This window comes from Delphinus delphis, chromosome 2 (genome assembly GCF_949987515.2).
Source record: "Delphinus delphis chromosome 2, mDelDel1.2, whole genome shotgun sequence".
In the NCBI taxonomy this organism is placed as follows: Eukaryota; Metazoa; Chordata; class Mammalia; order Artiodactyla; family Delphinidae; genus Delphinus; species Delphinus delphis.
Genome location: NC_082684.1, coordinates 13,687,418 through 13,712,048, shown reverse-complemented (window position 1 = coordinate 13,712,048; position 24,631 = coordinate 13,687,418). Strand labels below are relative to the sequence as shown.

At 37.1% G+C, this 24,631-nt stretch overlaps 1 protein-coding gene across 2 annotated transcripts in view; it reads right to left on the bottom strand.

The window, feature by feature from the left end:
- Positions 1-17,061: 17,061 nt before the first annotated feature.
- The window catches only part of RPS6KA5 (ribosomal protein S6 kinase A5), a 182,518-nt gene continuing 174,948 nt past the window's right edge, over positions 17,062-24,631 (bottom strand). Inside the window, exons 14-16 of one of the 2 annotated variants that reach the window (XM_060004044.1) lie at positions 22,096-22,255; positions 20,573-20,736; positions 17,062-18,948 (exon numbers count right to left, since the gene is read on the bottom strand). In XM_060004044.1, coding sequence (XP_059860027.1) covers positions 18,709-18,948; positions 20,573-20,736; positions 22,096-22,255 — 564 coding nt within the window. In that variant the 3' untranslated portion in view covers positions 17,062-18,708. The remainder of the gene's footprint in view (positions 18,949-20,572; positions 20,737-22,095; positions 22,256-24,631) is intronic. The other variant, XM_060004043.1, reaches the window with a different exon arrangement.

The following is a 24,631-nucleotide window of genomic DNA, read 5'->3' as shown; positions in this document are numbered from 1 at the left end:
CTAAGAGAACAACAGAAAACTGCAGTTACCTACATGCAATTTTAGCACAAGCAAGTTAATTTGAGTCATTCCTCTAAGACATAAAATTACTGATATCTACTGTTGTGTTACTTTAATAATCTTACTTAATTCCAAAAAACAACATGCTATAAACAGCTCTCTCTGCCCCAAACCACCTCCCCCCAAATCCAAATCAGATATCAGGTGTTTGTACACTGACAGGTTAATTTTTTTCTTAAAGCTTGAACAAATACATCTTTACACACCAGCAGCTGGTAGAAAGTAAGCCCTTACTGCTTTGTTAAAAATAAAACCCATACATAAAAACTGTCTGGTCAGATTTCCAAGGCAAGAAAACATCATGTTTCTACAATATATCTACCTTTTGATACATGTGTGTTTTCCAGTGATACAACTCATTCAAACCTTCCTGAACAAAGGGAAAACTAAATTTGAGACCAGGAAGGGAAAAAAACACATTCCTCTTATAAATTTTAAAGACAAGCAGCTATGGGATTCTGAAAATTCTCAATAAATAGTATATCGTATACAAATTTTTAACTCCATAAATTTTACCTTTAATCAATGGCAATACCAATTATCACTGTAAGAAAGCATTCAAATAACTTTCAAATGACTATGTATATTTATAGCAACAAAAGAAACATGTAACATTTAGCTCTTCTAATAATCCCAGAGGAGGAAAAGTTCATTATAAATTAATACTTGAAGATTCTAGCACAACTAAACTTAATCAATTTCAAAAAAAAAAAAAATCCTACCCTAAAGTATTATAAATATGGGATTCAGGAAAGCAACTAAAGAAAAGCTTCTACCTACTTAATGTGGGAGGCATCAAGCCACTCCCTTTGGGGAGAATTAATACTAGATTAATACTAATAAAAACAATGGAAGATGGCATAAAGGCAGATATAAAGTAAAATTGATCCTTGATGTGAGAATAATTTTATCTTTTGCACTGTCAAAATGTCTTAACATTCTTCTAGAGCGACTTAGAAAAAAAGTCATGCAAATAAAATTGTAATTGCATGCCAGTTCAGTGACTCTGTCAGCGGTTTGCCCCAGAAGGGCTTTTTCAAAGAGTTAAAAAACCCGTTCTAATCGCCATCCAAATTGAGGTTTACAACCGAAAGAAGAAGAAGTCATCTATTTGCAAAGCAAATTCTATCTACAGACTTCACTTAAAAGGATTTTTTGCTTCTTTCTCAAATAAAAAGGAATTTTCCATATTGGAAAATTGGGAGTAAGGTGAGAGAGCGACAGATATGAAGGTAAAGAACCTCATTAAGGCAGGCAGAACATGACAAAGATCGACAGAAGAAAAATACAATCAAATGTCTGCAAATAGAATAGTTCCCTCCTTTGATGACAAATGAGTACTTGATCCTAGCTGAGGGGACCTGCATAGGCTGCCTGGGAGTCTGAATATAACAGCTGCTCCTCTGGTATTTAGGGAATGATGAATTAGCTACTGCTTATCAGGCAACTAACAGAGCCAGCAACAAAAGGGTTGCAAAGACACCTTCAGAAACAGCCCTTTTGAGATTGGAAACAAACTTTTGGCCAGAGAGGAACATGCACCCGTATGTCTGAAAAGAGAAGCTTTTCACAGGGGATCACTAACTACAGGTCTTTTATTTTAGAAACGTATCCACTCTGGTTGGTGATTCTTCTGCCTGAAAGGCCACCTTGGACTGCTAGACAGCTGATGTGACTGGACAGCAAATAGCTGTTTAAAACTGTCTAAAATAGTTAATTTGGTGGCTACCCACAGATAATCCCTGCTACAGGGTTTAGAGTCTAAGGTGACATGGTGACCTGGATTCCAGCAAGAACAAGCACAGCTTCCTTTAAAAAGGTGGGAGAAAGCAGAAGGAATGCCACGGGGGAGAGAGACTGAGGGAGAGAGAGAGAAACAGAGAAGTGAAAACCAAATGAAAAGATGCAATTAAAGTGATTTACTTTGTTGATGCACATCTGGGCCAGTTAGCAAAACCAAGGTACTCTCATTTCCCAAAGATGGAACAAAGGGTGGATTTAAATATCAAAGCTACATACGTCCCTAAACCCGACCTGCTAAAGCAAAATGGACACATTGTTTCAAGGCTGTCTTAACCTGGCAGCTGGCACTACACTAGAATGCCATGTCTCTGCCGTGTCTCTCCTGTCTCTTGGAAGCATGCTCCTTAGAAGGAAATACAGTTTCAGGACAGTTTCGGGACATTTGGACACTCTACTCTGGGGTCCTCTCAGCTTCCCCTTCCCCAGCGTTCCTGACATCACTTCTCAGGCATTGCCCTGAAAGGAGTGGCTTCTAGTTTTGAAGGACCTTTAAATAAGAGATGGTCATCAATCCAGTTGCCATGGTAAGACAAAAACAGAAGCTATTATTTCAGCCCACTGAAAAAATAGACATCCTTCCCCTCCTTGCTACCATAAATGCTAAGTGGAAGAAGATACAAATAAAAAGGAAAGAAAATATTGTCAAATTATTAAGAAAATGGAGAAAACAACCCAATCAATGGGGAAAACCATCTTGAAAACATAAAACAAACCCCAGAAAATAATACAAGCCTAGGCCCTTTAAATAAGGATGGTGTTCAATACAAAATTTTAAATGCTTGCATCTTCTAATGTAACACATGACTAGTTCCAAGTTTTAGGAAATTCTTGAACAAAAGGTACATATCAAAGCAGTGAGGTAGCAGCACACTCCTCCTTCCCCAAAAAGTTTTCAGGAAGAGGCTGCATAAGCGCCTGTCAGTGACATCACCAGGAAGGAACCTGGTTTCCGGCAGGAAATTGCCCTGGGTGAGCTCCAAGGCTCCTAAACGCTAAGATTCCGGGGTATGCTAAAAAAGAACTATGACTACAGTTTGACCTGATTAACCCTGCAGCCCTCTGAAATAACCAAGTCAACTCAAATAGCAAGACATTCTACAAATTAGCTGAGTGTAGTGATATGTTTTTAACCCACACTCAGATCTATAACATACACTATAAATTTTTACCAATATTATTTGATGACCTTAAGTATTAAAAATCTATAATTAAAAAACTCCCTATTATCAGTTTCTACTTCAAAATGCTAGTTGATATTCACTATAGAGTACTAGGCAAAGATACAATGAAATTGCTATATAGCAAAGCTGTCATTATTAAATAACAGCTACATCTATGTTCTGTCCATCTTTTGGATCAATGCATCTTAGAGATTTTTTCCCTCTACTTTAATTGATCTTTCAGTATGCTGCTGAGGTGGGGGGAGGACAGGTATAATTATTTTCATTTCACAGATGAAGAAACAGAGGCACAGAGATGCTGAGTATCTGGCCAGTCTGGAAATCCAGTACTAAATTGCCTTCCCACCTCCTTTTTGCAAAATCATCAGCAATACTCATGGAGAGGCATACATAATACATTTTACTCTTCAATTAAAGCCAAGCGTTCAGGGAAGAGAGAAGGAATAAAGTGAGCTTTTTATAATTATTAAAAACTGAACACTGAGAAGCAAAGCTGGGGCACTGACTAAGCTACATACGAATGACGGGCTTTATGCTGCATTACTCACAGCTTCCTGAGCCTTCGGTTCTCCCAAGAGGTTCACAGTACAATAGTCAACTTTGCATCCAACTTCAGCACATAGTGTTCCCAGTCATCTCAGAGCTCTTTTGAGCAAAAAGAGCTAATTTAATAATATGTTGGTCGATATTAAGAAATAAATAGTATTATTTGTTAACAGTCCTAGAATATAGAAGCACAGCATTATGCCCAACCAGTCCATCTACAAAAAGGTTAAGAAATGGAAATTTCATTTCAAATGGCTCCTCAAATCTACGGCTCATAAGCAAGCCATTAATTTCCAATGTCTAAATACCTCCAAGGGAGTAAATATTTATGTATTAGTCCAGTCATGTGAAATCTGCCCAAATAAGATCTGATTTGAAAACTTTCAATGTAAAGTGCTAAGTTTAATGAAAAACAGTATATCTGCATATGCCGTTAGTACGGTTGTTATCTAATGCTGTGATAGAGTAATGCTAGTTTAGAGTTTGCCATATGAGAGGCATATGTGCAGCTTTTATTTTCTCCATATTAAAAATATTTCTTTAAACAAAAATAAATTCCAGTCGGCCTCTTATCAGGAAGGAGCATTATTAAGTCTGCAAAACAGTCACGATGAAAAGAAGCCCAGAATATTAGCAAAAACTGCTAAATGTGCTTGTCATTCTGTACGTAAGCTGAATTCATTATGATGCTTAGCCTAATTTGCCTACATTCCAACACAGGCTTTGAAAAACTCCTCTAAATGCCACAACTTTGTAAGGGACATATATGGTTTCATGATATTTCTGCTGCAGAAACTTCTTAGGTTATCACCTCTCCCACAAAAAACCCCCAAAACCAACCAAACAAAAAAATTCAAATACCCAAAACCCAGCAGAGAGAGTTGACTAATCAAACTAAAATTTCCTGTGAAGGCACCGACTATGAAGTAGCTTGGAAAAAAAAAAATCACATTTATAAAGTCTAGATAAAATCAACCAAATAAGCAAAATGCATTCCTTACTTAATCTTCAAAAAACAAATACCTACTATCTCTGGATGTTCTAAATAACCAAGTTTAGGACTCTGAAGTCTTTGTATGAAATCAAAATCTAACCATCTTTAAAGCTACCTTAAAATAATCATGGAACTCTGGAATGTTACCACCTCTTATAGCTTTATTAGTTCTTAGGAAACCAATCTGGTATTACTAGTTTGAACTGTTTGTATCCATATATTTCATTTAGAAAGAAACAAATACAGATATCTCATACCCTATAGTTGACTGATCATTCATACCAGAGAGTACTTCAGTATAGGTGGGGATCACAGCAGGGTAGATAGTGAATTTAAGGAATGGATCTTATTAATTAGGTGTTACAAGCCCCAAATATATGTGTGTGTGTGTATACACAGATACACACACACACACAGAGGTACATTTCACTGAACTATTAAGTAACTAGTAACAATTAAGTGAATTGTTAAGTAACTAGAAAATAGAATAGTGTTTTTTCCTCCAAACTAAGGTATCTATTTAGGCTATTAATGCAGACTGATTTTAAGTAATTATAATGCAAGTATGAAGATTTGAAATTGTAATTTATAATTTAATGATTCCTAAATATGCTACCAGATTTAAAACAAAACCCTTTACTATAACCACCATAATCTGCTAATGTTTGAAAAACTTAACATGAAACCACTGTAGAAACTAACTTAAAAATAAAAAGTCTAAATAATGAAGATTATACATTAAGGACAATAGTCACAAATAGTTATCTTTTTAGCTTTCATAGCATACATATGGCTCAAATGAATCAATTTAAACCCTAATTAGAATTTTTAAAGACTCGAGTTTTTTACTGAATGTATTTATCATTAGAAAAACTTTTCTGAATTTTTCAGTTAGTAGGATTTATTCTGACATTAGAAAGCCAACACTAGGCTCAAAAGCAAGGACACTGAAATTAAAAAAAAAAAAAAGGATTATTTTGTCAGTAGACTTTACTCAAATATCTAAAAGATAGAATCACTCAGTAAAATAATAGTGTACTTATTACAAACTAATCTTTATCTTCCCAGCCCATTCTTATTTTAAAACATATATACAATGAGACTAATGCTACAACAAAATACTTATACTACTTCATACATTTTATGTGTGATTTATTCTAAATATTTTAAGAAAAGAAATTTTAATAGTTACTATTAAAAAATACCTTTAAAACATTTACCATTCAAAATTTATAAAAAGTACTGATTTTATTGTGCTGAAATATATATTCTTCCCATAAAGATTTTATGTAAAACAACTTGTGATTTGAAACAACTTTATTTGCATTTTCTATAAAAGCATTTTGACACTTTTAAAGTCTAATTAATTTTCTTCAAAATAGTGCATCTTTGCTAGGACAAAAGAAAAGTTTCATGTGATGTCTCAATCGGTGAATAAAAAAGGTTTATAACTTCACTCTCATGTTGATAAAACCTTTGCATTCGCTGAGTATAAATAAATTATTGAGGATAAAATTATTTTAAATGTATACAGTGGAATTAAGAGAGACAATATAACCTCTGATCACAGTAGACCCTTTGAACAACATGGGGGTTAGGGGTGACGACCCTCCATGTGGTCAAAAATCTGTATATAACTTGTGGCTGGCCCTCCTTATATGAGGGTCCTCCGTATCTGCTGATTTAAGCAACTGGGGAATCGTGTAGTACTGTAGCATTTACTATTGAAAAAAATCCATGTATAAGTGGACCCGAACAGTTCAAATCAGTGTTGTTCAAGGGTCAACTGTACTTTTAGTGAAATGGCAAAGTCATGAGTAGCACAATTTTCTGGTATTTCAATGGTACGATGTTTGAGAAAAAGATAACTGCTCCAAATGACTTCATGAGTAAATAAAATACTTCACTGCACAAATGAATCTGCTTCTGAGAGAAAGTTAACATAGGCAGGATTAGAGAGATTTGAGAGAAGCATTCACCAAAGAAAAACATACGTGAAACAAGAGGCTTGTGGTCCCATTATGACAACAAGGCCAAAAGCGAGGGATTAACCCTCAGAGCAGAGATAAAAGTACAGTAATGAGAAGCTGGATATAATCACCATTAAAACAAAGAGCACATTTAATAGCTATCCAAACATTCACCTACGCTGGAAAAAATATGGTTCAAAGGAGGTGCTCTCTCTCTGTTAGGCTGGGTCTTTGATGTTATCTGCAAGAAAAACATTCACTTTGTCCCCAAGAACTCAATTTCTGCTATTTGCTCTCTAGTTGGTAGTTCTTTTATATGTGTGATTTTTTTAAAAAATTAAGGTAACTTTGGGACTTCCCTGGCAGTCCCGTGGTTAAGACTCCTCGCTTCCACTGCAGGTGACACGAGTTCAATCCCTGGTCAGGGAACTAAGATCCCACATGCTGCATGGTGTGGCCAAAATAATTTTAAAAATTTAGGACAACATTCACATAACATAAAATTCACCATTTTAAGTGTACAATTCAGTGGTTTTTAGTATATTTACAATGGTGTGCAACCATTACCACTGTCTAATTCCAGTACATTTCATCATCCCCAAACCTCATCGCCCATACACATTAAGTAGTCACTTCCCCATCTCCCCCTCCCACCATCCCCTGGAAACCACTAATCTGCTTTCTATTTGTATGGATATGCCTGTTTTGAACATTTCATGTAAATGGAATTATACAATATGTGGCCTTTTGTGCCTGGCTTCTTCCACTTTTAACTGCCTGTTCTTAGACCACTCCAAAAGGGCCGTAATTCCAAGTACACTAAACCGCAGGTGCTGAAGATTCTTGATCTGTCCTCTGAGTGCACTTTAGTTTCTACAGACCTCCTACGTATGATGATGTTCTAGTTCTTTGACTGCCTTTTGATCACATGAAAATGGACTGTAATGGGAAATACAAATTATCATCTCTGGAATATGTCTTTGGAATAGAAAATAATCATTGGATGGAGTTGCTGAAGTGGGAAAGAATACCAAAGAACAGAGGAGTAAAATTTTTGATTTGACCATAATATCTTAACAGTGACATGTACCCAGGTTATATTTTTCTCAGTGACATTTAAGCTGTTCTGGAAGACTGAGAACACCAAGCCATTTTTTAGTATCTCAAAGCATTTAATAAGTGCTCTGTAGCATGTGAAAACTGAAGTTAAAGTGAGAAGCCACAGTAGGCTGATTCTTTATCAGACTCTTGTTGACACTCATGGAGAGATTTAATCTCAGAGTTAAATTTGTTCTCCATAAGTTAGTTCCTGGAGCTTCAACTCAAATTGTCATATAATTGTGCTTCAAAGTGAGTTTTCATATGTTTATCTTGTTTGTATGATGTAGAAACTCATAGATAGGGAATTAAGCATAATGTCTTAGCTTTCCAAAGGTGGAAAACATATTGGTGTATTGTGTGTGAACTGTGAACTGGGTTATTAATCTCTGCAGAACTTTATAAAAGGCTAAAAATATTTGTATAAAATAGGAAGGTGTTGTCATCCCAAAAGTCTTAGTCTCAGTCTTTCTCCCACCCACACATAAGAAAAGTCTTTAATTAGTACAAGCACAGACAGAAACCATTTAGTGGCCTTTCTTTAAAACAAGAGGCAGAGATCTTATCTGACTTACTGTTATCTTACCTGTGTCTAGAATAGTACCTGGCTTGAAGCAGGAGCTCAAAAAATGTTTAGTGCATGAAGGAACAAATTTATAAATGTGAACCTGTGACAACCTCCCATGTGAACCTGTAACAACCAAGTTCTCACTGCCAGAAGGTACTGTGGGGAAATAACAATGATGATTAAAAATGACGATTACCAGATTTCTGCTTTGGCCATAGTAGAGTAGCTTGTGATTGGAACTAACTCTCCCAGTGAAAACAACAATGAAAGCTATATAAAATACATAACGTCTGCTTATGGACATCAGGGAGCAAACCGATGTAGGCAGAACCTAAGGAGCTGTAGTCCCTGAAAGAAGGAAAGCACACTGGGGTGAGCTCCACATTCATTCTGCCTTCTCTGGAGGCACTGAAAATTTACACAAGGAAATAAAGCCTAGCATAAAGCAGCAATCCCAGTTGGTTGAAGAAACAAAGGTTGGGGCTTCCCTGGTGGCGCAGTGGTTAAGAATCCGCCTGCCAATGCAGGGAACACAGACTCGAGCCCTGGTCTGGGAAGATTCCACATGCCGCGGAGCAACTAAGCCAGTGCGCCACAACTACTGAGCCTGTGCTCTAGAGCCCGCAAGCCACAAGTACTAAGCCCATGTGCCACAACCATTGAAGCCTGCATGCCTAGAGCCCGTGCTCCACAACAAGAGAAGCCACCACAATGAGAAGCCCACGCACCGCAACGAAGAGTAGCCCCTGCTCGCCACAACTAGAGAAAGCCTGCACGCAGCAACAAAGACCCAATGCAGCCAAAAATAAACAAATAAAAATAATTTTAAAAAAAAGAAACAAAGGTTGGAGTTTGGGCTACCAAAGTAGCTAGGACATGAGGGACAAAAGCTTAGGAAAAAGCTTAGGAAAGTGAGCCTGAAATGCTTCCTCTTGAAGTGTTTGCCAATCCTAAACCATGTGCACAAGGTGAGACCTTCAGAAACCCAGCAAACAGCAGCAACTGGGAGGCTAAGGAGGTGAGCAAAACTTGGTGCTGAGGAGAGAGAGGCTGGAGTTCAAGGCCACCAAGGTGAAGTGGCCCCAGTAAACACCCCAGCTTTTCAACTGAGAACCCAGAGAGTCCATGTGCCAGGAATAAGGGAAAAACTGAAACCAGCCCTAACAAAATCTAAAATCAACCCTCAGTGGGCTTATGGTGATCTGCCTGTACTCTACCTACTTGCTGGAAGAAAACAGAACCATTTTAGGAGGAAGATATCATTCAGGGCCTCCACAATTTTTATATATGCAACGTACAGTATTCAGGTAAACTTACTAGGCATCCTAAAAAACAGACCCAAATGACTGAAAAACAAGAGGAAATATACATGGACAATAGAAACAACCAATAGGTAGTAATTCAGACACTGGATTTATCAGACAAGAAGTTTAAAATTACTTTGATTAAGAAGTTCAAGAATATAGAGGAAAAGATTAAGAATTCCAGCAGAGACCTAGAGTCCATAAGAGAGTCAATGCATATTTTAGATCCCAAAATACAATATGTGAAATTAAAATTAATATTCATTAGATCCAGGATAACTGAATTGGAAGGCAGGTCAGTGAATATTACACAGATTGAAGCAGAGGGAGAAACAAAGATGGAAAACACAGAAAAGACTGTAAGATATATATGGAACATGGTGTAAAGGTTTGGAAGATTCCTAGAAAAGAGGAAACAGAGAATGGATTGGAAATAATTATTTGAAGAATGATTGGTTAAGAATTTTCAGTATTGAGGAAGAACATCAATAGATTCTACAAAAATATCCTTCAAAAATAAAGGCAACATTGAGCTGTATGTACCCTTTTAATGGGTGAATAGTATGTTACGTGAATTTTATCTCAATATATGAGGTACAAAAGGAAATAAAGGCAAAAGAAAGTTTCAAAAAACAAAAACTAAGATAATTCATTGATAGCAGACTTGGCACTAAAATAAATCCTAAAGAGAGTTCTCCAGGCAGAAGGAAAATAATCCCAGATAGAAGTAAAAGTCTAAGGCGACTGCTAAATGAAATTTTAAAAAATCTCCAACAAACTAAAATACTAGAGAAAAAAGGGGTAACAGAGAGTACTTGGTTTATTTAAAAAAGAAAACAGAACAAGAGAAATAGAGGAACAAAGAGGAAATGGGACAAATAAAAAACAAACTGAGATGGTAGATCTAAAACCAGGAATCAGAAATCACATTAACTGTAAAAGGACTAGATACCCCAAATAAAAGACAACTCAAAAATCTTAGGCAAAATATTAGCACACTGAATCCAATGATATATGAAATGAATAATATACCATGACCAAATAATACACCATGACCAGGAATGCAACATTTGAAAATCAATTAATGTAATTTATCACTATAAGAGGATAAAGGAGAAAAGTCACATGGTCATCTTAATAGAAATACTATTTAATAAAAACTCTCAGAAAGCTGGGAGTAAAAAATTTTGGGTAAATGGTATCTATTTTAAAATTTATATCAAACATCATATTGAATGGTGAAATACTGAATTCTTATTCTGAGCTCAGGAACAAGTCAAAGAGGTCCATTGTTACCACTTCTATTCAACATTTTGCTAGAAGTTCTAGTAAACGCAATAAGGTAAGAAAAGAAAAACTGGGAAGGGAGAAATGAAACTATCATTATTTACAGAAGATATGGTTGTATATATAAATGAAGAGACAAAAGAATCTACAGAATTATAATAATTGAAGTGAATTTAGTAAGGTTGCTAGATGCAAAGGCAATATAAAAAATCAATTATATTTCCATCTACTAACAAAAAAGAATTAGCTAATAAAATACAAACATCAAAAATCCAGAAATAGATTTAACCACTACATGTAAATCTTAAAACATTGCTGAAACAAATTCAAGAGGACTAAGTAAGTAGAGGGATATACCACATCTATGGATTGCAAAACGCAAAATTGAGGAGATATAAGTTCTCCTGAAATTGATCTATACTTTCAATGCAATACCAGTTAAACCCTAATGGATATCTGCACCCACCCCCAAGGAAACTGACACGCTGTTTCTAAAATGTGTATGAAAATGCAAAGGGTCAAGAAGAGCCAAGACTATCTGGAAGACGATCAAAGTTAGTAGTCTTTCATTATCAGGTATGAAGACTTTGTAAAAGTTCCAACTGCAATGCACTAAGCTTTTCAATACATGGGGCTGGGTCAAGTGGATCCTCTTACAGAAATAAATGAACTTTGGCTGCTGTCTCACACCATATACAAATATCAGTGCTAGATAGATTGTATGCCTAATGTGAATGGTAAAACAAGGCTTTTAGAAGAATTTAAGAATATCTTGATAATACTGGGGCAAAGATTTATTAAACCGGTCCCAAAAATCATTAACAATAAAAGAAAAGATGGGTATATTGGACTTCATAAAAATTAGTGCTTTCTGGTCATCAAAGGTCACCATTTGGAAAGTGGAAAAGCAAACCAAAGAGAAGATGTTTATAATAATACATCAGACCGAAAACTCATATCATTAAAATATAAAGAACCCCAGCAAATCAATAGGAAAAAAACAGATAACCCAATAAATATGAACAAGTGACTTGAACAGGCACTTAACAAGTGAAAATTTCCAAATGGCTAATAAAGATATAAAAAGGTATTCCACATATCATTACTTCTCAGAGAGATGCATATTAAAACCACAACAAAATACACACTTAGCATAATGGATAAAAACACAAAGAAATACACACTTGCCAGAATGGCTAAAACTAATAAGGCTGATGGTACCAAGTACTGCTGAGGACATAGAGCAACTGGAACTCTCATACACTTGGTGGGAGTTTAAATTAGTACAACCACTATTGAAAACTATTTGGCAATATCTTCTACAGCTAAATATACATCCATCCTATGATTTAGTAGTTTTATTCTTATGTATAAACCCAAGAGAAATGAGCGCATGTGTGCACTAAAAGATATGTACAGGAATGTTCATGGCATCTATAGACATAAAAGCCAAAAATTATACGCAACCCACATGTCCACCAACGGTAGAATGGATCAATTATACTATACTTATTTGATGGAATACTACAGAGTAATAAAAAAGAGCAAACTATTGTTATTGCTACATGCAACAACATACGTGAATTTCACAGACATTATGATGATCAAATAAAACCAGACACGAAGACTACAGACTGTATAATTCCATTTACAGGAAGGTCAAGAACAGGCAAAACTATTCTATCGTGACATAAGTCAGAACAGTGGCTACGTCTGAGTATGGACTGGGAGCCTTATCTTGATCTAGGTGATGGTTATATGGATGCATATATACGTAAAAATTCATTGAGCTGTCACTTAAGATCTCTACACTTTATACGTCATACTGCATTAAAAATGTTAAAACCATGATCACTACTTATGTAGTGTTAGTCCTCCATTTTGACTGGTCTCTTTGGCCATAGAATGTCAGGGGTCTGGGTGGAAGGCAGTAGGAAAAGTTTGGGAGGAGGTAGGGGAACAGAGAGGAAAATGTTATCAAATGGGCCTCCTAGAAGAAAATCACCACCTTACATTGCAAAGCTTGTGTATAACGTTGAATAAGTTCATTTATCCACACAATAGACAAATTAAAAGCTATTTATCTATAGCCCATTGAAATAGCATTTTTGTAAAGTAGCCCTCTCCACGTTCATACCAAATGTTTGTATCTCAGAGTGGTAAGGTTGCTCACTTTCTCACATAGCATCATATTTTCTTATTCCTAAATAACTTTCATCCCCAAATTTATCTTTCTCTGTCCCAATCGAGTCTTTATTTCTCTGCTCTTAATTACAACCTATAAATGTTAGTCGATACGTATTAAGAAGTAGTGAGTGAAACACCAGTGTAGGGATCCATTAATGTGTGTGGTCATACAACTGGAAAACAAAAAAACAAGAAAAGTACAAGTGCTGCAGTGAATGAAGACAACACAGACGGCAGTGGATAGGAATGGCTTTCCTTTGAGTTGTGGCATGACAGTACTTTTACTCTTAACTGTCCACATAGAACAGAGGAAAAACTATGTTTTTCATCTTTTTATCTTCCATTTACTTTCTAGGAAGACAAAGTCTTATCTTTATGCAAAGCCGTGGAAGAATTTACATAGTTACATAGATTACTGCAGCTTAGATGATTTTCAACAAGTTTTCGGTTCCACACCCAAGGATACATTACCATTTTAGACAGAAGTGTACAAGCTGTAAATTAAAATGCCAGTCTTTTCAAAATTCTTCCAAGTATGTGTATATGTGGTTTCCTCTTCTTTGTAAAAATTCATGCAGTAAAGTTTTAGGGGTAGTTTTCAAAATTTTAGTACTGAAGTATTAAATTTATATGTGATGTAGCACCTTTACATTCTCCTTCTTATCCATCAAAAGAAAGAGAATTATTGTACATTTAATCTCTCCTTTTACCAGTATTTATGACTTGAGCAAATAGGAGAGCATTACAGTAACCGAAAATAAACTGTTATGAAGAATCAAATGTCTACTACGGCAACAGGTCTTTCATGAGGATTATCACCGCACATCCATTCCAACACAACAGTGCACATTTACTCGACCAGCCTCTCACAAAGTTAAAAATAAAACTGCAGTTAAGAATGTCAAGTTCCTCAACCTTACTGAATTTTAGAACAAATAAGACAAGAGAAACAGTGATTTTCCAATCTATCTACAAGCAGAAATGCCAGGAAATAAACCTGTAGTATTCTGCTCATACAACTTAAATTTCCTTTTCTAAGTCATGACATTTTGGGGGGTTGTTCTTTCTGTTTTATTCTTCTTTTTCAACATAGGAGGACTTCAAAACATAAATTAAAAGATCAAAACTGCTCCCTATGGGAAGGAACAAGAATTAAAATGGATTTTTTTTTTTTAGCGAAGAGACAAATTTTACATAACTGTACAAATGAAAAATGTTATGCAGTGGAGAAGATTAAATGGAAACCACATCACGTTAAGTATTATCCCAGTTTCCTGTGCTCTGGAGAAACGTTGCTATATTGAATACTACTTGACCGATCTGAAGTATTCAACTCCTTAGGACAACCTAAGCAGTATTCTAAGTAGAAAAATATTACAAAATGTCCTTCCACCTATTCCAGCAGAAATACACCAGGAAAATTAAGCCTGAAGGATAACTACCAAGAATCCTGTCTGTTAATTCAAGTCTCCTTCTAAATACAAAATATCAAGCTTTTTACCATGTGCTCAAAGGAATAATGGAAAAGAGATGGCTGGCAATGAGCAGTACCTATTTTGCACTAATATGAAGAAGCCAAGACAGATATATTTGGGAGCCACTTTAACGTCTTACTCCTTTTTAGTAGGTAAATATAAAATACTGGCACCTGCTTAGTTCACAAATTCATGAACTAAAAAGTGGACAACTGCCTTAGGGAAGGGAAGCATCAATTACCTAATTACATAACAGGGAGCTGGGCATACAAAGAAAAGGGCTCAGAAGAAATATCTTGAAATCTCAAAGGTAAGAAATGCTGAAGATGAGGACTGAAATGAGACTAACCAAATGTTTTTAAGATGAAAAGTGTTGCCTCCTTGAAAATATACTTTTGCCCCATATAAACAACATTTAAGTAATTACCCTTAAGGGAAACATTCTAAGGAATACCACAATTTGGAGTTACTTAACAAGACAGCAAATAAAACCTTTATGCAGCTGTAGCAGCTATTTTCTTTGGATGGTTTATACTTAAACTATTTATTTGATGCATCTGTTATCTTATGATTACTTTTCCATTCCTTGAGTTTTATAATAACTTGAATTTAAATTCTGAATTTTATTAGAGCCTGCTACATTCATTTTAGTGCCAGATAAAGGTATCAAATAAAGGGGAACTCTTGTGTGGGGTAAATAAATTAATTAAAGGCCAGAAATTGGGGTGTTATGGTGTAAGACATTTGAGGGTCCAAAAGTCATACAATTGAAAGATATTTCATTATATTTCAATAATTCATCTATAATTATATTGCTATGGTGTAAGTAGCGTATCAGTATTTAACTTATTTACTTAGATCTTAAAAATATCAGAAATGCGATCATACAATCACCCAGATCATGTTATTGATCATTGGGAGAACACCCTAAGTAATAATGTGGTCTAACACACATATAGGGCCAATAACTTAGAAATTTTCACCATTTTGAGGTACCCTGTTCTTAATAAATATGACAATAACAGGTGCTTGAAATGTGGGCAAGGTGAATAAGTAGACTTTCAATTGTATACTTTTATAAAGTATTTGAGAACATACTCCAAAAATTGAGATACAAAAGGAATTCCCTTATTGAAAAAAATAGTCACAGCTATCCTAGTAGGTTTCTTTAAAATAACTTATCTTATATAAAGCCATTTGTTATTTATTTATCAGTAATAGTTATTTATCAGCATATGTTATTTATCAGCATATCAGCATAGTTATTTAAGAAATCAGCAGTAATATAAAAAAGTAAATAAAATAAATAAAAAATAAATAAATAAAAAATAAATAAATAAAATAAATAAATAAATAAAAATAAATAAATAAAAGGCAGTTTTTCAAGGGTAACTGAATCCGTAATTCCAAGACGGACCAGAATATTGAAATTAACTCAGAAGACTTGATTTTCTGTTCCAGTGGTTCAGTGGTTTTCTGTTTTATAGAGGTTTGGAAGAATTAATGAATTTCAAAACAGCTAATTTAATTCATTCAACCATAGGATCTGACACAGTAATTAGAAGAAACTGGTCTTTTAAAATGTCTTTCCTCTATTACTTTCCTTTTCTTATTCTTGCCTCCCGATTAGCTATATATAGTTACAAAATATATGAGTCAGGATTTATGATGATATGAAAATTACATCCACTATAATCAATAAAGGAAGAAGGGAAGGGATGATTTGGCTCTATCTCCAAAACTGTTACAAAGAGAATTTAGTGTATTTGTTGCTCTTAAATCTACTTCTATTTTTCTCCTAATACCAGAAAAGAGTCCTTTCATTTAACATTTTCATATGGATTATTTTTTAGTTCATTTTTGATGTGACTAAACGAAAGCTTTGTGAATTTTAAAGTGCAATTCACTGACACTAACAGCCTGCATGTACCATAACTGCTGCAAACTCAGCATCTTTCTGGTACTTATAAGTAGAGTGAGGATGAAGATATCCTCTAAGTGGGCACTCCTCTGAGTGTTTTCTGAGCTCTTCTCAAAAGCCCATTCTAGAAATCATTCAAGGAGGCTCACCAGTTGATAAATTAGCTTCTCTTTCCTTCCTTTCACTCTGCCTGCCGTTTTACCATTTCATTTTCTGTCAAGTCCTCCAGAAGAAGAGGCAATGAAAATAAATGAAAGTGAAACCCACTGATTTCCAATATTCACAATGCATCAATTACACCCTCAATCATTAGGGTATACCAACCATTCTTCTGGATCATTTCCCCTTAGCAACAAAGTCCCTTTGGTTTATACTTTACTAGTATCTTCTACTAGAATGCACAGTTTTAAAAATGTCTTGAAGAGCTAACTAACACATTTCTAGACATAGTCAACCTTACTATAGATATAAATGGACATTTTCTGATTATTGTAACCCTGTGCCTGATGGGGTCACATTCTGTGAATTAGCTACAGAGTTTGGTAATAATGCACCGAAGATTTCCCATCATTACTAAGAATGACCACAAGCTAGGAGTACAAAATTTTCATTGACTCAGTGAGAATTAGGTAGCCATTTGGGCCACTGAAAAGTATAAAAAGTTATTTCCGATAATCATTGTGGACAAAAATGTGAACAGGATAATACATTTTGAAAATAGTTTAATATTTGCCATTTTTGTTGCCTGTGCTGTTAATATATACATTGGTTCAGTAATAAATATACTATCACATGGAGTGCAATATTTTTAGTATTCATAACTGGTTGAAATTAATGCTGCTATTATCTCAAGAAAGGAATAAATAAATATCATGCCTAATTCCAAACTAATGCTCAAGAGGTTATCATTAACAAAAACTACAAAATAAACATGTTGGGCCTTTTTAAGCATGATTCCTGTAAACATCGCAAAAAATCGCTTTTCTCAGTCCTGACATTTCGTGTGATGGTTTTAAAACAAAATACAACACACAAATCCTATCACTTCTTTTTTGCATAGCGGATGAATTAATCATATTTTAAAATGCAGCAATCATTCAGTGAAATGTCTTCAGCACACAGCACTTGTTTTCGGCATGAATTCAGAACTTTTGAGCAATAAAAGTGCTCTGCATAAGTTTATAAAATATGCTTTCTGGATTTCAATTTAACAGAAAAATTTCAAAACAAGTCATAGTTATAATTCTAAAGTATTATGTACATAATATCTGACTACAGGAGGAAAAGCCTCACCGCAGCACAGCACAGTGTACAAATAAGCACAGTGTTTAAGAGATTTCCCTTTAGGTGTTCCTCACATCAGTGCCTCTGGGGCTAATGATTACGTTATACAAGGCCCCTTCTACTTGTTGCATCCAAAGTGGAAGGGGGATGTGAGGGCAAATTTAAAGTAGATAATGGGGGGGCGGGGGGAAGGCAAAAATACAGTATATATGCTTTAAAGAGTGCACTTTATGAAATAGCTTGCTTTATTCATATTCTTTTATAAAGTGCAACATTACTTAAAACAGAGACATGTACCTTAATATTTTGCAATAACCATTAAAACAAATTGCCAGGAAAGAGCAGTGCAAAATTAAAAACATACATAGCTTAGCATGCATCTCAGATGGGTCCCCAATATAGAGCGTGGGACCTGAAGTTCTTGTATCTTTTTTTTTTTTACTTTTTAGAAAAAGATTAATAATAGCAGGTTATCGTCATAGGTAACCATAAAATAAAAACAATAAGTTAAAATCCTCTCTGAAGAAATAAGTATATGCCACACATAAAATTCATTACAGACTCTTTTTCAAAACAGACCTTTTTTGCTGATAAATCACTGTTCAAAGGGTGCAAGTCTCTTAAAAACCCACGATGCCCACAAGGCGAAGCAAAAGGTATCATCACAGTACGAGGAACTCTTGTTGGCAGACATCTGAAGAACCTGTGACTTATTTTGTCAGCAGCTCAAATCTCACCAGTCCCTAATTAAATTGACAGACATCTTTGCTCTTTCAAAAACAGTCCTGTTGGCACCATGCTAGGTCACTAAACAGTATGACATGTGGTCTATTCACAGTAACATTCTCTGTCCAGTGCTTTTGGATGAGGATAACCAATTGGGTTTTCCTGAAAAAATTCCCTGCGAGGCAGATTCCAAGGAGACCAATGGGACACGTTTTTCAAAGCACAGAACCTGGCCGCAGGCGCACGATGAGGGAGCAGAAGGGACAATGGATCACCCGTCATGCGCCTACCGTTCCTATGCTGCTCAGTCTGAGAACTGGAAGAGGGTCTCTGGGTTATTGCTGTCGGCAGGATTGCTGGGCTGCAATGTCTTTGTGGGTGTCCTTTTGCCATGAGAATGGGAGGAAGAAGAGTGAGAGCTTTCACTGGAGCTGCTGCGCGTCTCGGTACTGGTGCTGGTCTTCTTCATTTTCCTTCTCTTCGCCAAAGGGGCCTTATCAACATTCTGAAGGCAAAACCCCTCTCTCTTGTATTTGTTAAAGGCCTAGGGGAGAAAACAAGGGGAACCCCCGTGAAGGTAAAAGGACTGAAGTCTTCCTGGACGTCATGACTTATAGAGAACTTGCGTTTGGCAAGCTTGGCAACCACAGCTTCAAGTTGTTCTGGGAACATGGTCCTTAACACCACTGTATCCAAAACTCCGGGCAGGGTACAGAAGCTCATGGGAAAGGGTTTCTGAGGGCTCTGTTTAAATCCACCTGTTAGGGCGTCCAGGAGTCACAATCCTAATAAATCTTTTGAAGAGGGCAGAGCTACCTCTCAATTAAAAAACCACCGACGGACTGGAAATTCTTGAAGAATGTCAGCAATCTAACTCACCTCTCTCCACCACTTTGACTAGTTCTGTGTCTGAGATTTAAAATTCCAACCACAAAGTCCCAACACAGAGCCCCTGATCTCCACTCCCACGTCAATGCAATCTGGGTACATCTTGGACACAATATATGCAGAGAAGATTAGCTCTATAAACCTCAGCCTGGCTTCCTCCTCACAGCAGCCTGTCTTTACTTTTCTTAGATTCAAGCTTAGGCATTGCTGAGTGACAACCTTACATCATATGTCACTGAGAAGATTTGGATCACCTGCCTCAAATGCTTGCAGTTCATCTCTTCACACCTCACCAGATCCCAGTTTATTAATATTTTAATCCATTTCTGCAGCTGAAGAGGAAATGCTATCCTGTCTCCTTTCTCAAGATAATCCTTTCAGAAGTAATTTAATTTCTCTCTAACTCATTGGCTCCTTATCCTTAATGTATTTGCATCTGCTTGGCACGAATGTGCAGAATCTACAGTTATTGCTACGCAGTCTCAGCCTTTCAAGTATACAGTCTTTACTTAATACCAATTAATTTACTTCTTATCCCTCACAGTCTCTAGAACATATTATGCACAAAATGATTTTTGAATGAATGGACCTTCACATGTGCCTTAGTTCCTAATGCCTATTTATAGCTTTTACAGACAGTCATTTAGCTTATTTGAGAGAAAAAGTGTTCTAATATAGACTTGTGGTTGCCAAGGGGGAAAAGGGGTGGGGGAGGGATGTATGGGGAGTTTGGGATTAACAGATGCAAACTGTTATATACAGAATGGATAAACAACAAGGTCCTACTGTATAGCACAGGGAACTAGATTCAATATCCTGTGATAAACCATAATTGAAAAGAATATGAAAACGGAAGTGTATATATATGTATAACTGAATAGCTTTGCTGTACAGAAGAAATTAACACAACATTGTAAATCAACTATACTTCAATAAAACAAAAATTTTTTTTAAAGTTCTAATAGTATGCATATTGTTTTCCTTACCAAGTCAAAAATTTCAACTATTCAAATATCAGACTACTGCCTCATCTTGCAAACTCATTCTAAATGTCAAATAAATATTTTGTGGGTTAGCAGTGACTCTGGTCCCCATGCACGTTCTGTTTATAAATGTGTTTATATCATGAAGGGATTTATAAAAGCATATCTAAAATTAAAAGAACCCATTTTAAAAATTGTACTGCTAAGAGGGTGTCTCTTAGCAATAGATTATAGAGTAAGAACATCTATCTGATCCCTTTCCAAACCGCCCTACAAGTGCAGAGCCCAGAGCCTTACATGGAAGGTTGCTTTCACACAGGTGTGCACAGCAGCTCCTGAAGACCCTAGAATGTCTGGAGTCATCAGAGGGTTTGAGGATAGCTGACTGCCATCTTGAAGCCATTCATTGTATCTCAAGCCAGACATTTTAAGTCTTTTATTTGGATCGACTGTGAGAAGTCCTGTGGGAATAAATAAGATATTTTTATTTTATGATTTGTCATTTCAAACATAGTTTAAAGTCAACCTCAGACATAGATCTCAATTATGTTCACAAGACATGATGGTTTCTGAAAGGCGTCAACCTCCTACAAAGATAATTACGTACATTTTCGTGTACATTTAAATCCCCTAGTGAATACCGGATGCTAATAATAAAGCCCACAGTAGCCTATATCTGGAGGCTGGAGGCTAGCTGGCTTTCCAATCAGGAGAAGATAACCACCTAAAACAAGGACTCCCACTAGTGACCAGGCAAACTCCCGCAACACAAAGAGTACTGAGATTTACTTCATTCATGTACAGGGAATGTGGAGGTATGGAGATGGACACTCAAAGAGCTGCGGGGAGGCACACAGACAAAACCCAGGTCTCATCACATTACAGGACAAGTGCTGTAGCACGAGCCACACACACGGCAGGCCCAGGGGAAAGACTCAGCCTAGGGAGTGCGGGCATCCTGGAAGGCTCCCAGGAGACGAGTCCTGGGGGATGAGCCGTAATGGGTTTGATGAAGAAGGGTGCCCTTCTTCAGGGATTAGGAATAGCACGTGTAAAGGGAGCAGAATCCGAGCGCTCAGCACATTTGAGGAATTCAAGTGTTCGAGGATGGTGGAGCGAAGGTGACAGGAAGCAGAGGCAGGCAGGGCCAGGCTGTGAAGGGCTTTGAATTGTGAAGGCTGCACTATGGAGTTTGACCTGAAGCTCACGGGGACTGTCTGAAGGATTTTTAACAGAAAAGAGGCATGACTGCATTTGGCTATTAGGAAGGTCACTGTGCCGATGGCTGACACGTAAAGTGAAAGGAAGTGAGACAAGTTGAAAGCATGTTGTGGATTTTAGGAGACAGACGATGACAAGAACTAAGGTGACAGCCATGTGAATGGGGAGGAGGGGTGGCTGGGAGGGATGCTGCGCCCGCAGGACCGGGTGCCTGGCTGCGGAAGGCGAGGGAGGTTGCGGGCATCTAGGGTGATGCTGGGTCCTGTCCGGGCGATCTGGCTTCGTGGCCATGTAAAAGAAGGGGGAAAGGAGGAGGCACATGCTTGGGGGAAAGGAGAGTAAACAGGAAGAGGTTCATTCTGAAGGTGTGAGACTGAGATGCTGGTGGATCCAAGTGCTAGTGCACGTAGTGAATGTGGATAAGATTAGTGAGGGAGAGTGTTCTGAGAAGAAAATAAGGCTGAATAGAGTAGCCTGAAACCTTTTAGAACACACAGGGACTCCTTGAGTAATTCACAAACAAATATATGTCATGGGTATGATTCCACTTCAGTCACTACACATCATATAAAATATGAAATTTTCCATTAGATTCTTACCTTGGATCAAATCTTTAGCCTCTTGGGATACATTCTTCCAGGCTTCTCCTTCAAAGGAGAAATCTCCCTTTTTAATTTTCTTCATGATTTCCACCGCACTGGTGCACGTCAAGCTTTTGTCATGAGATTGGAATGGAACTTGCCCTGACAACATTGTATACTATCAAGAAAAAAAAAGGAGCAAAACAGAATGTCTGCCAAGATCACCATCAAAGCCACTCTGGTAATTTCATGACCAACTTAGCGTAATTTCCTAGATATTACACTTAGCATTACTGCGTTTAAAAGATTACATGGCTTCAATCACTGAAACAGCCAACACATTTCAGACTTGTATATAAAAAGGAATGGCTTAGTATGATATCAAGATTTAAAGCCATTTTGATAACTGTATTCAGATAAGAAGAATAAAAAAGGGATACTCTAACCATCTCAAAAGATGGTATTAATGTTGACAGGGGCGTGTGTACATGCCAAAGGAATTGCAGGCCTGGCTAAAATGGCCCAGCAGGGATCAGGGGACACACATGAGAATGGATCCTGAAGACGCTGAGCTGGAGTGGGTGTGTGGAACATAAGACCTGGCTGACGGAGAAGAAATTATTGCCATGGAAACACTTGTCTGAGACTCAGGATTCAACATCCTGGCAGGGACACCTGGAGCCAGTACGAGTAGTCAGCTGAAATGGCTCTTTGAAGCTCGAACAAAACTGTGTACTGGGATCAGCAGATGCACTGATTCGTAAAGCTGCAGCAGCAGTCGCTGTACTATGGACACGGCACACTCAGAATCACCCGAGGAGGTCCAGAAGACACGGCAAATTACATGCATAGGTGCCCATCACCTCTCTCTGTTGCACCAATGCTTCTTCCTTAACTCACACCTATGGCCTCACTGAGGGGGGCTCCCGATGATCAACTGATGAAGGAAGAAAGGAAATTGGGCCTACTTGTCAGGTGGGTTGGCATTCTTTCACTTGGGTGCAGCTGGCCTGTTAGAACATGAAAAGCTCAGTGAAGACACCAGCTCAGGACAATACCCTGTGGGGTTGGGGTGCTGTCCTTTAGGACTGTGCTGAACCAATGGCTGATCCACTGGTGCTGGGTCCCCCATATCTAGAGTCTATGGGCACACGACCCACTTGTAGAATTCACGTTTCCTGTTCCTGCAGCCTTAGGGTCTGCTCAGTGAGAGGTCTTGGTTCCACGAACTCAAGGGATCAGCTCCACTTGGTAACAGTAGGTGGCAACTCAGTGGTGCACCCTCTGCTCTCCCTCTTTCCCTGCCTCCCTGGGATTATGGTCCTTAGGTACATGACAAAACATAAGCTTTAACGTCAGGTTCTGCTTTCTGGGGAATCCAGACTAAAATATCTTTCTATTGTTGATGAAGATTTTGACCTGTTTCCAGTTTGGGGCATTTTGAAACATGCTGCTATATATCTTCTTGTACGTGTCTTTCGGTACATAAAAATACACGTTTCTGTGGACTGTATCCTTGAGATTGGAACTGCTGGGTCATTTGGTCTGTGTATGTTTGGTAGATACTGCCAAGTAGTTTTCCAAAATCTGCTCGGCTTCTTATCTTACCCCACTTCCTAACAGATACATTTGTGGCTAAGTACAAGAAAATATCCTTCATATTACAGTTTTCTCGCTCTCATGTGTAATAATTCAACAGGCTTTTGCGTGGAAAAACTAATTCTCTGTCTTTGGAAATCTTTAAAGGAGACTGGTGACAGGGACTTTGTAGAAAAGATCCCTTTTCTGGAAGAGTTAGAATTAAACAAACTTTAGGGCTCCTCTCAACTCCAAGATCTTACAGTTTAGTTGATTATCCAGGAATCAACTTCTGTTAAGAATAATTCTGTATCTGCAAACTGTTTGCAAATGGTGTGATAAGAAAGTATCTATATACATAAAGATATACATCTCTTTCTATATATGTGTGTATATATATGTATGTATACACACACAAGAGGGAATTAGGGAGAAAGGAAAAGTAAATGTGGCAACATGTTTAAATGTTCACAGTGTTATTCTCCCAAATTTTCTCTAGGCTTGAAATTTTCACAATAAAATTTGGGGAAGAAATTGAAAAAATAAGAAATCCTGAATAAATCTCTTGGAAGAAATATGTTTTAAATGTTATTATATTCCATCCTGTGGGTATGCTATATATTCCTATGGGATAGTATATAATCCTATCCTACGTTTTCTAAATACTGTCTGTTAAGCTCTGAATCATTGTGTGCCTTAAAATTCATATGCCAAAGAGCCAACCCCCAATGTGAGTGTATTTGCAGGTAGAAACTTTATGGAAGTAAAGGTAATGAGGTCATGAGGGTGCAGTCCTCATCCAATAGTATTAGTGTCCTTACAAAAAGAGACACCAGGGAGCTGGCTCTCGCTCTCTCTCTCTAAGCGCATGCACTGAAGAGAGGCCATGTGAGGACGCAGTGAACAGATGGCTGTTTGCAACCAAAGGCGAAAGCCCTCACCAGATACCAACCTTCTGGCACCTTGATATTGGACC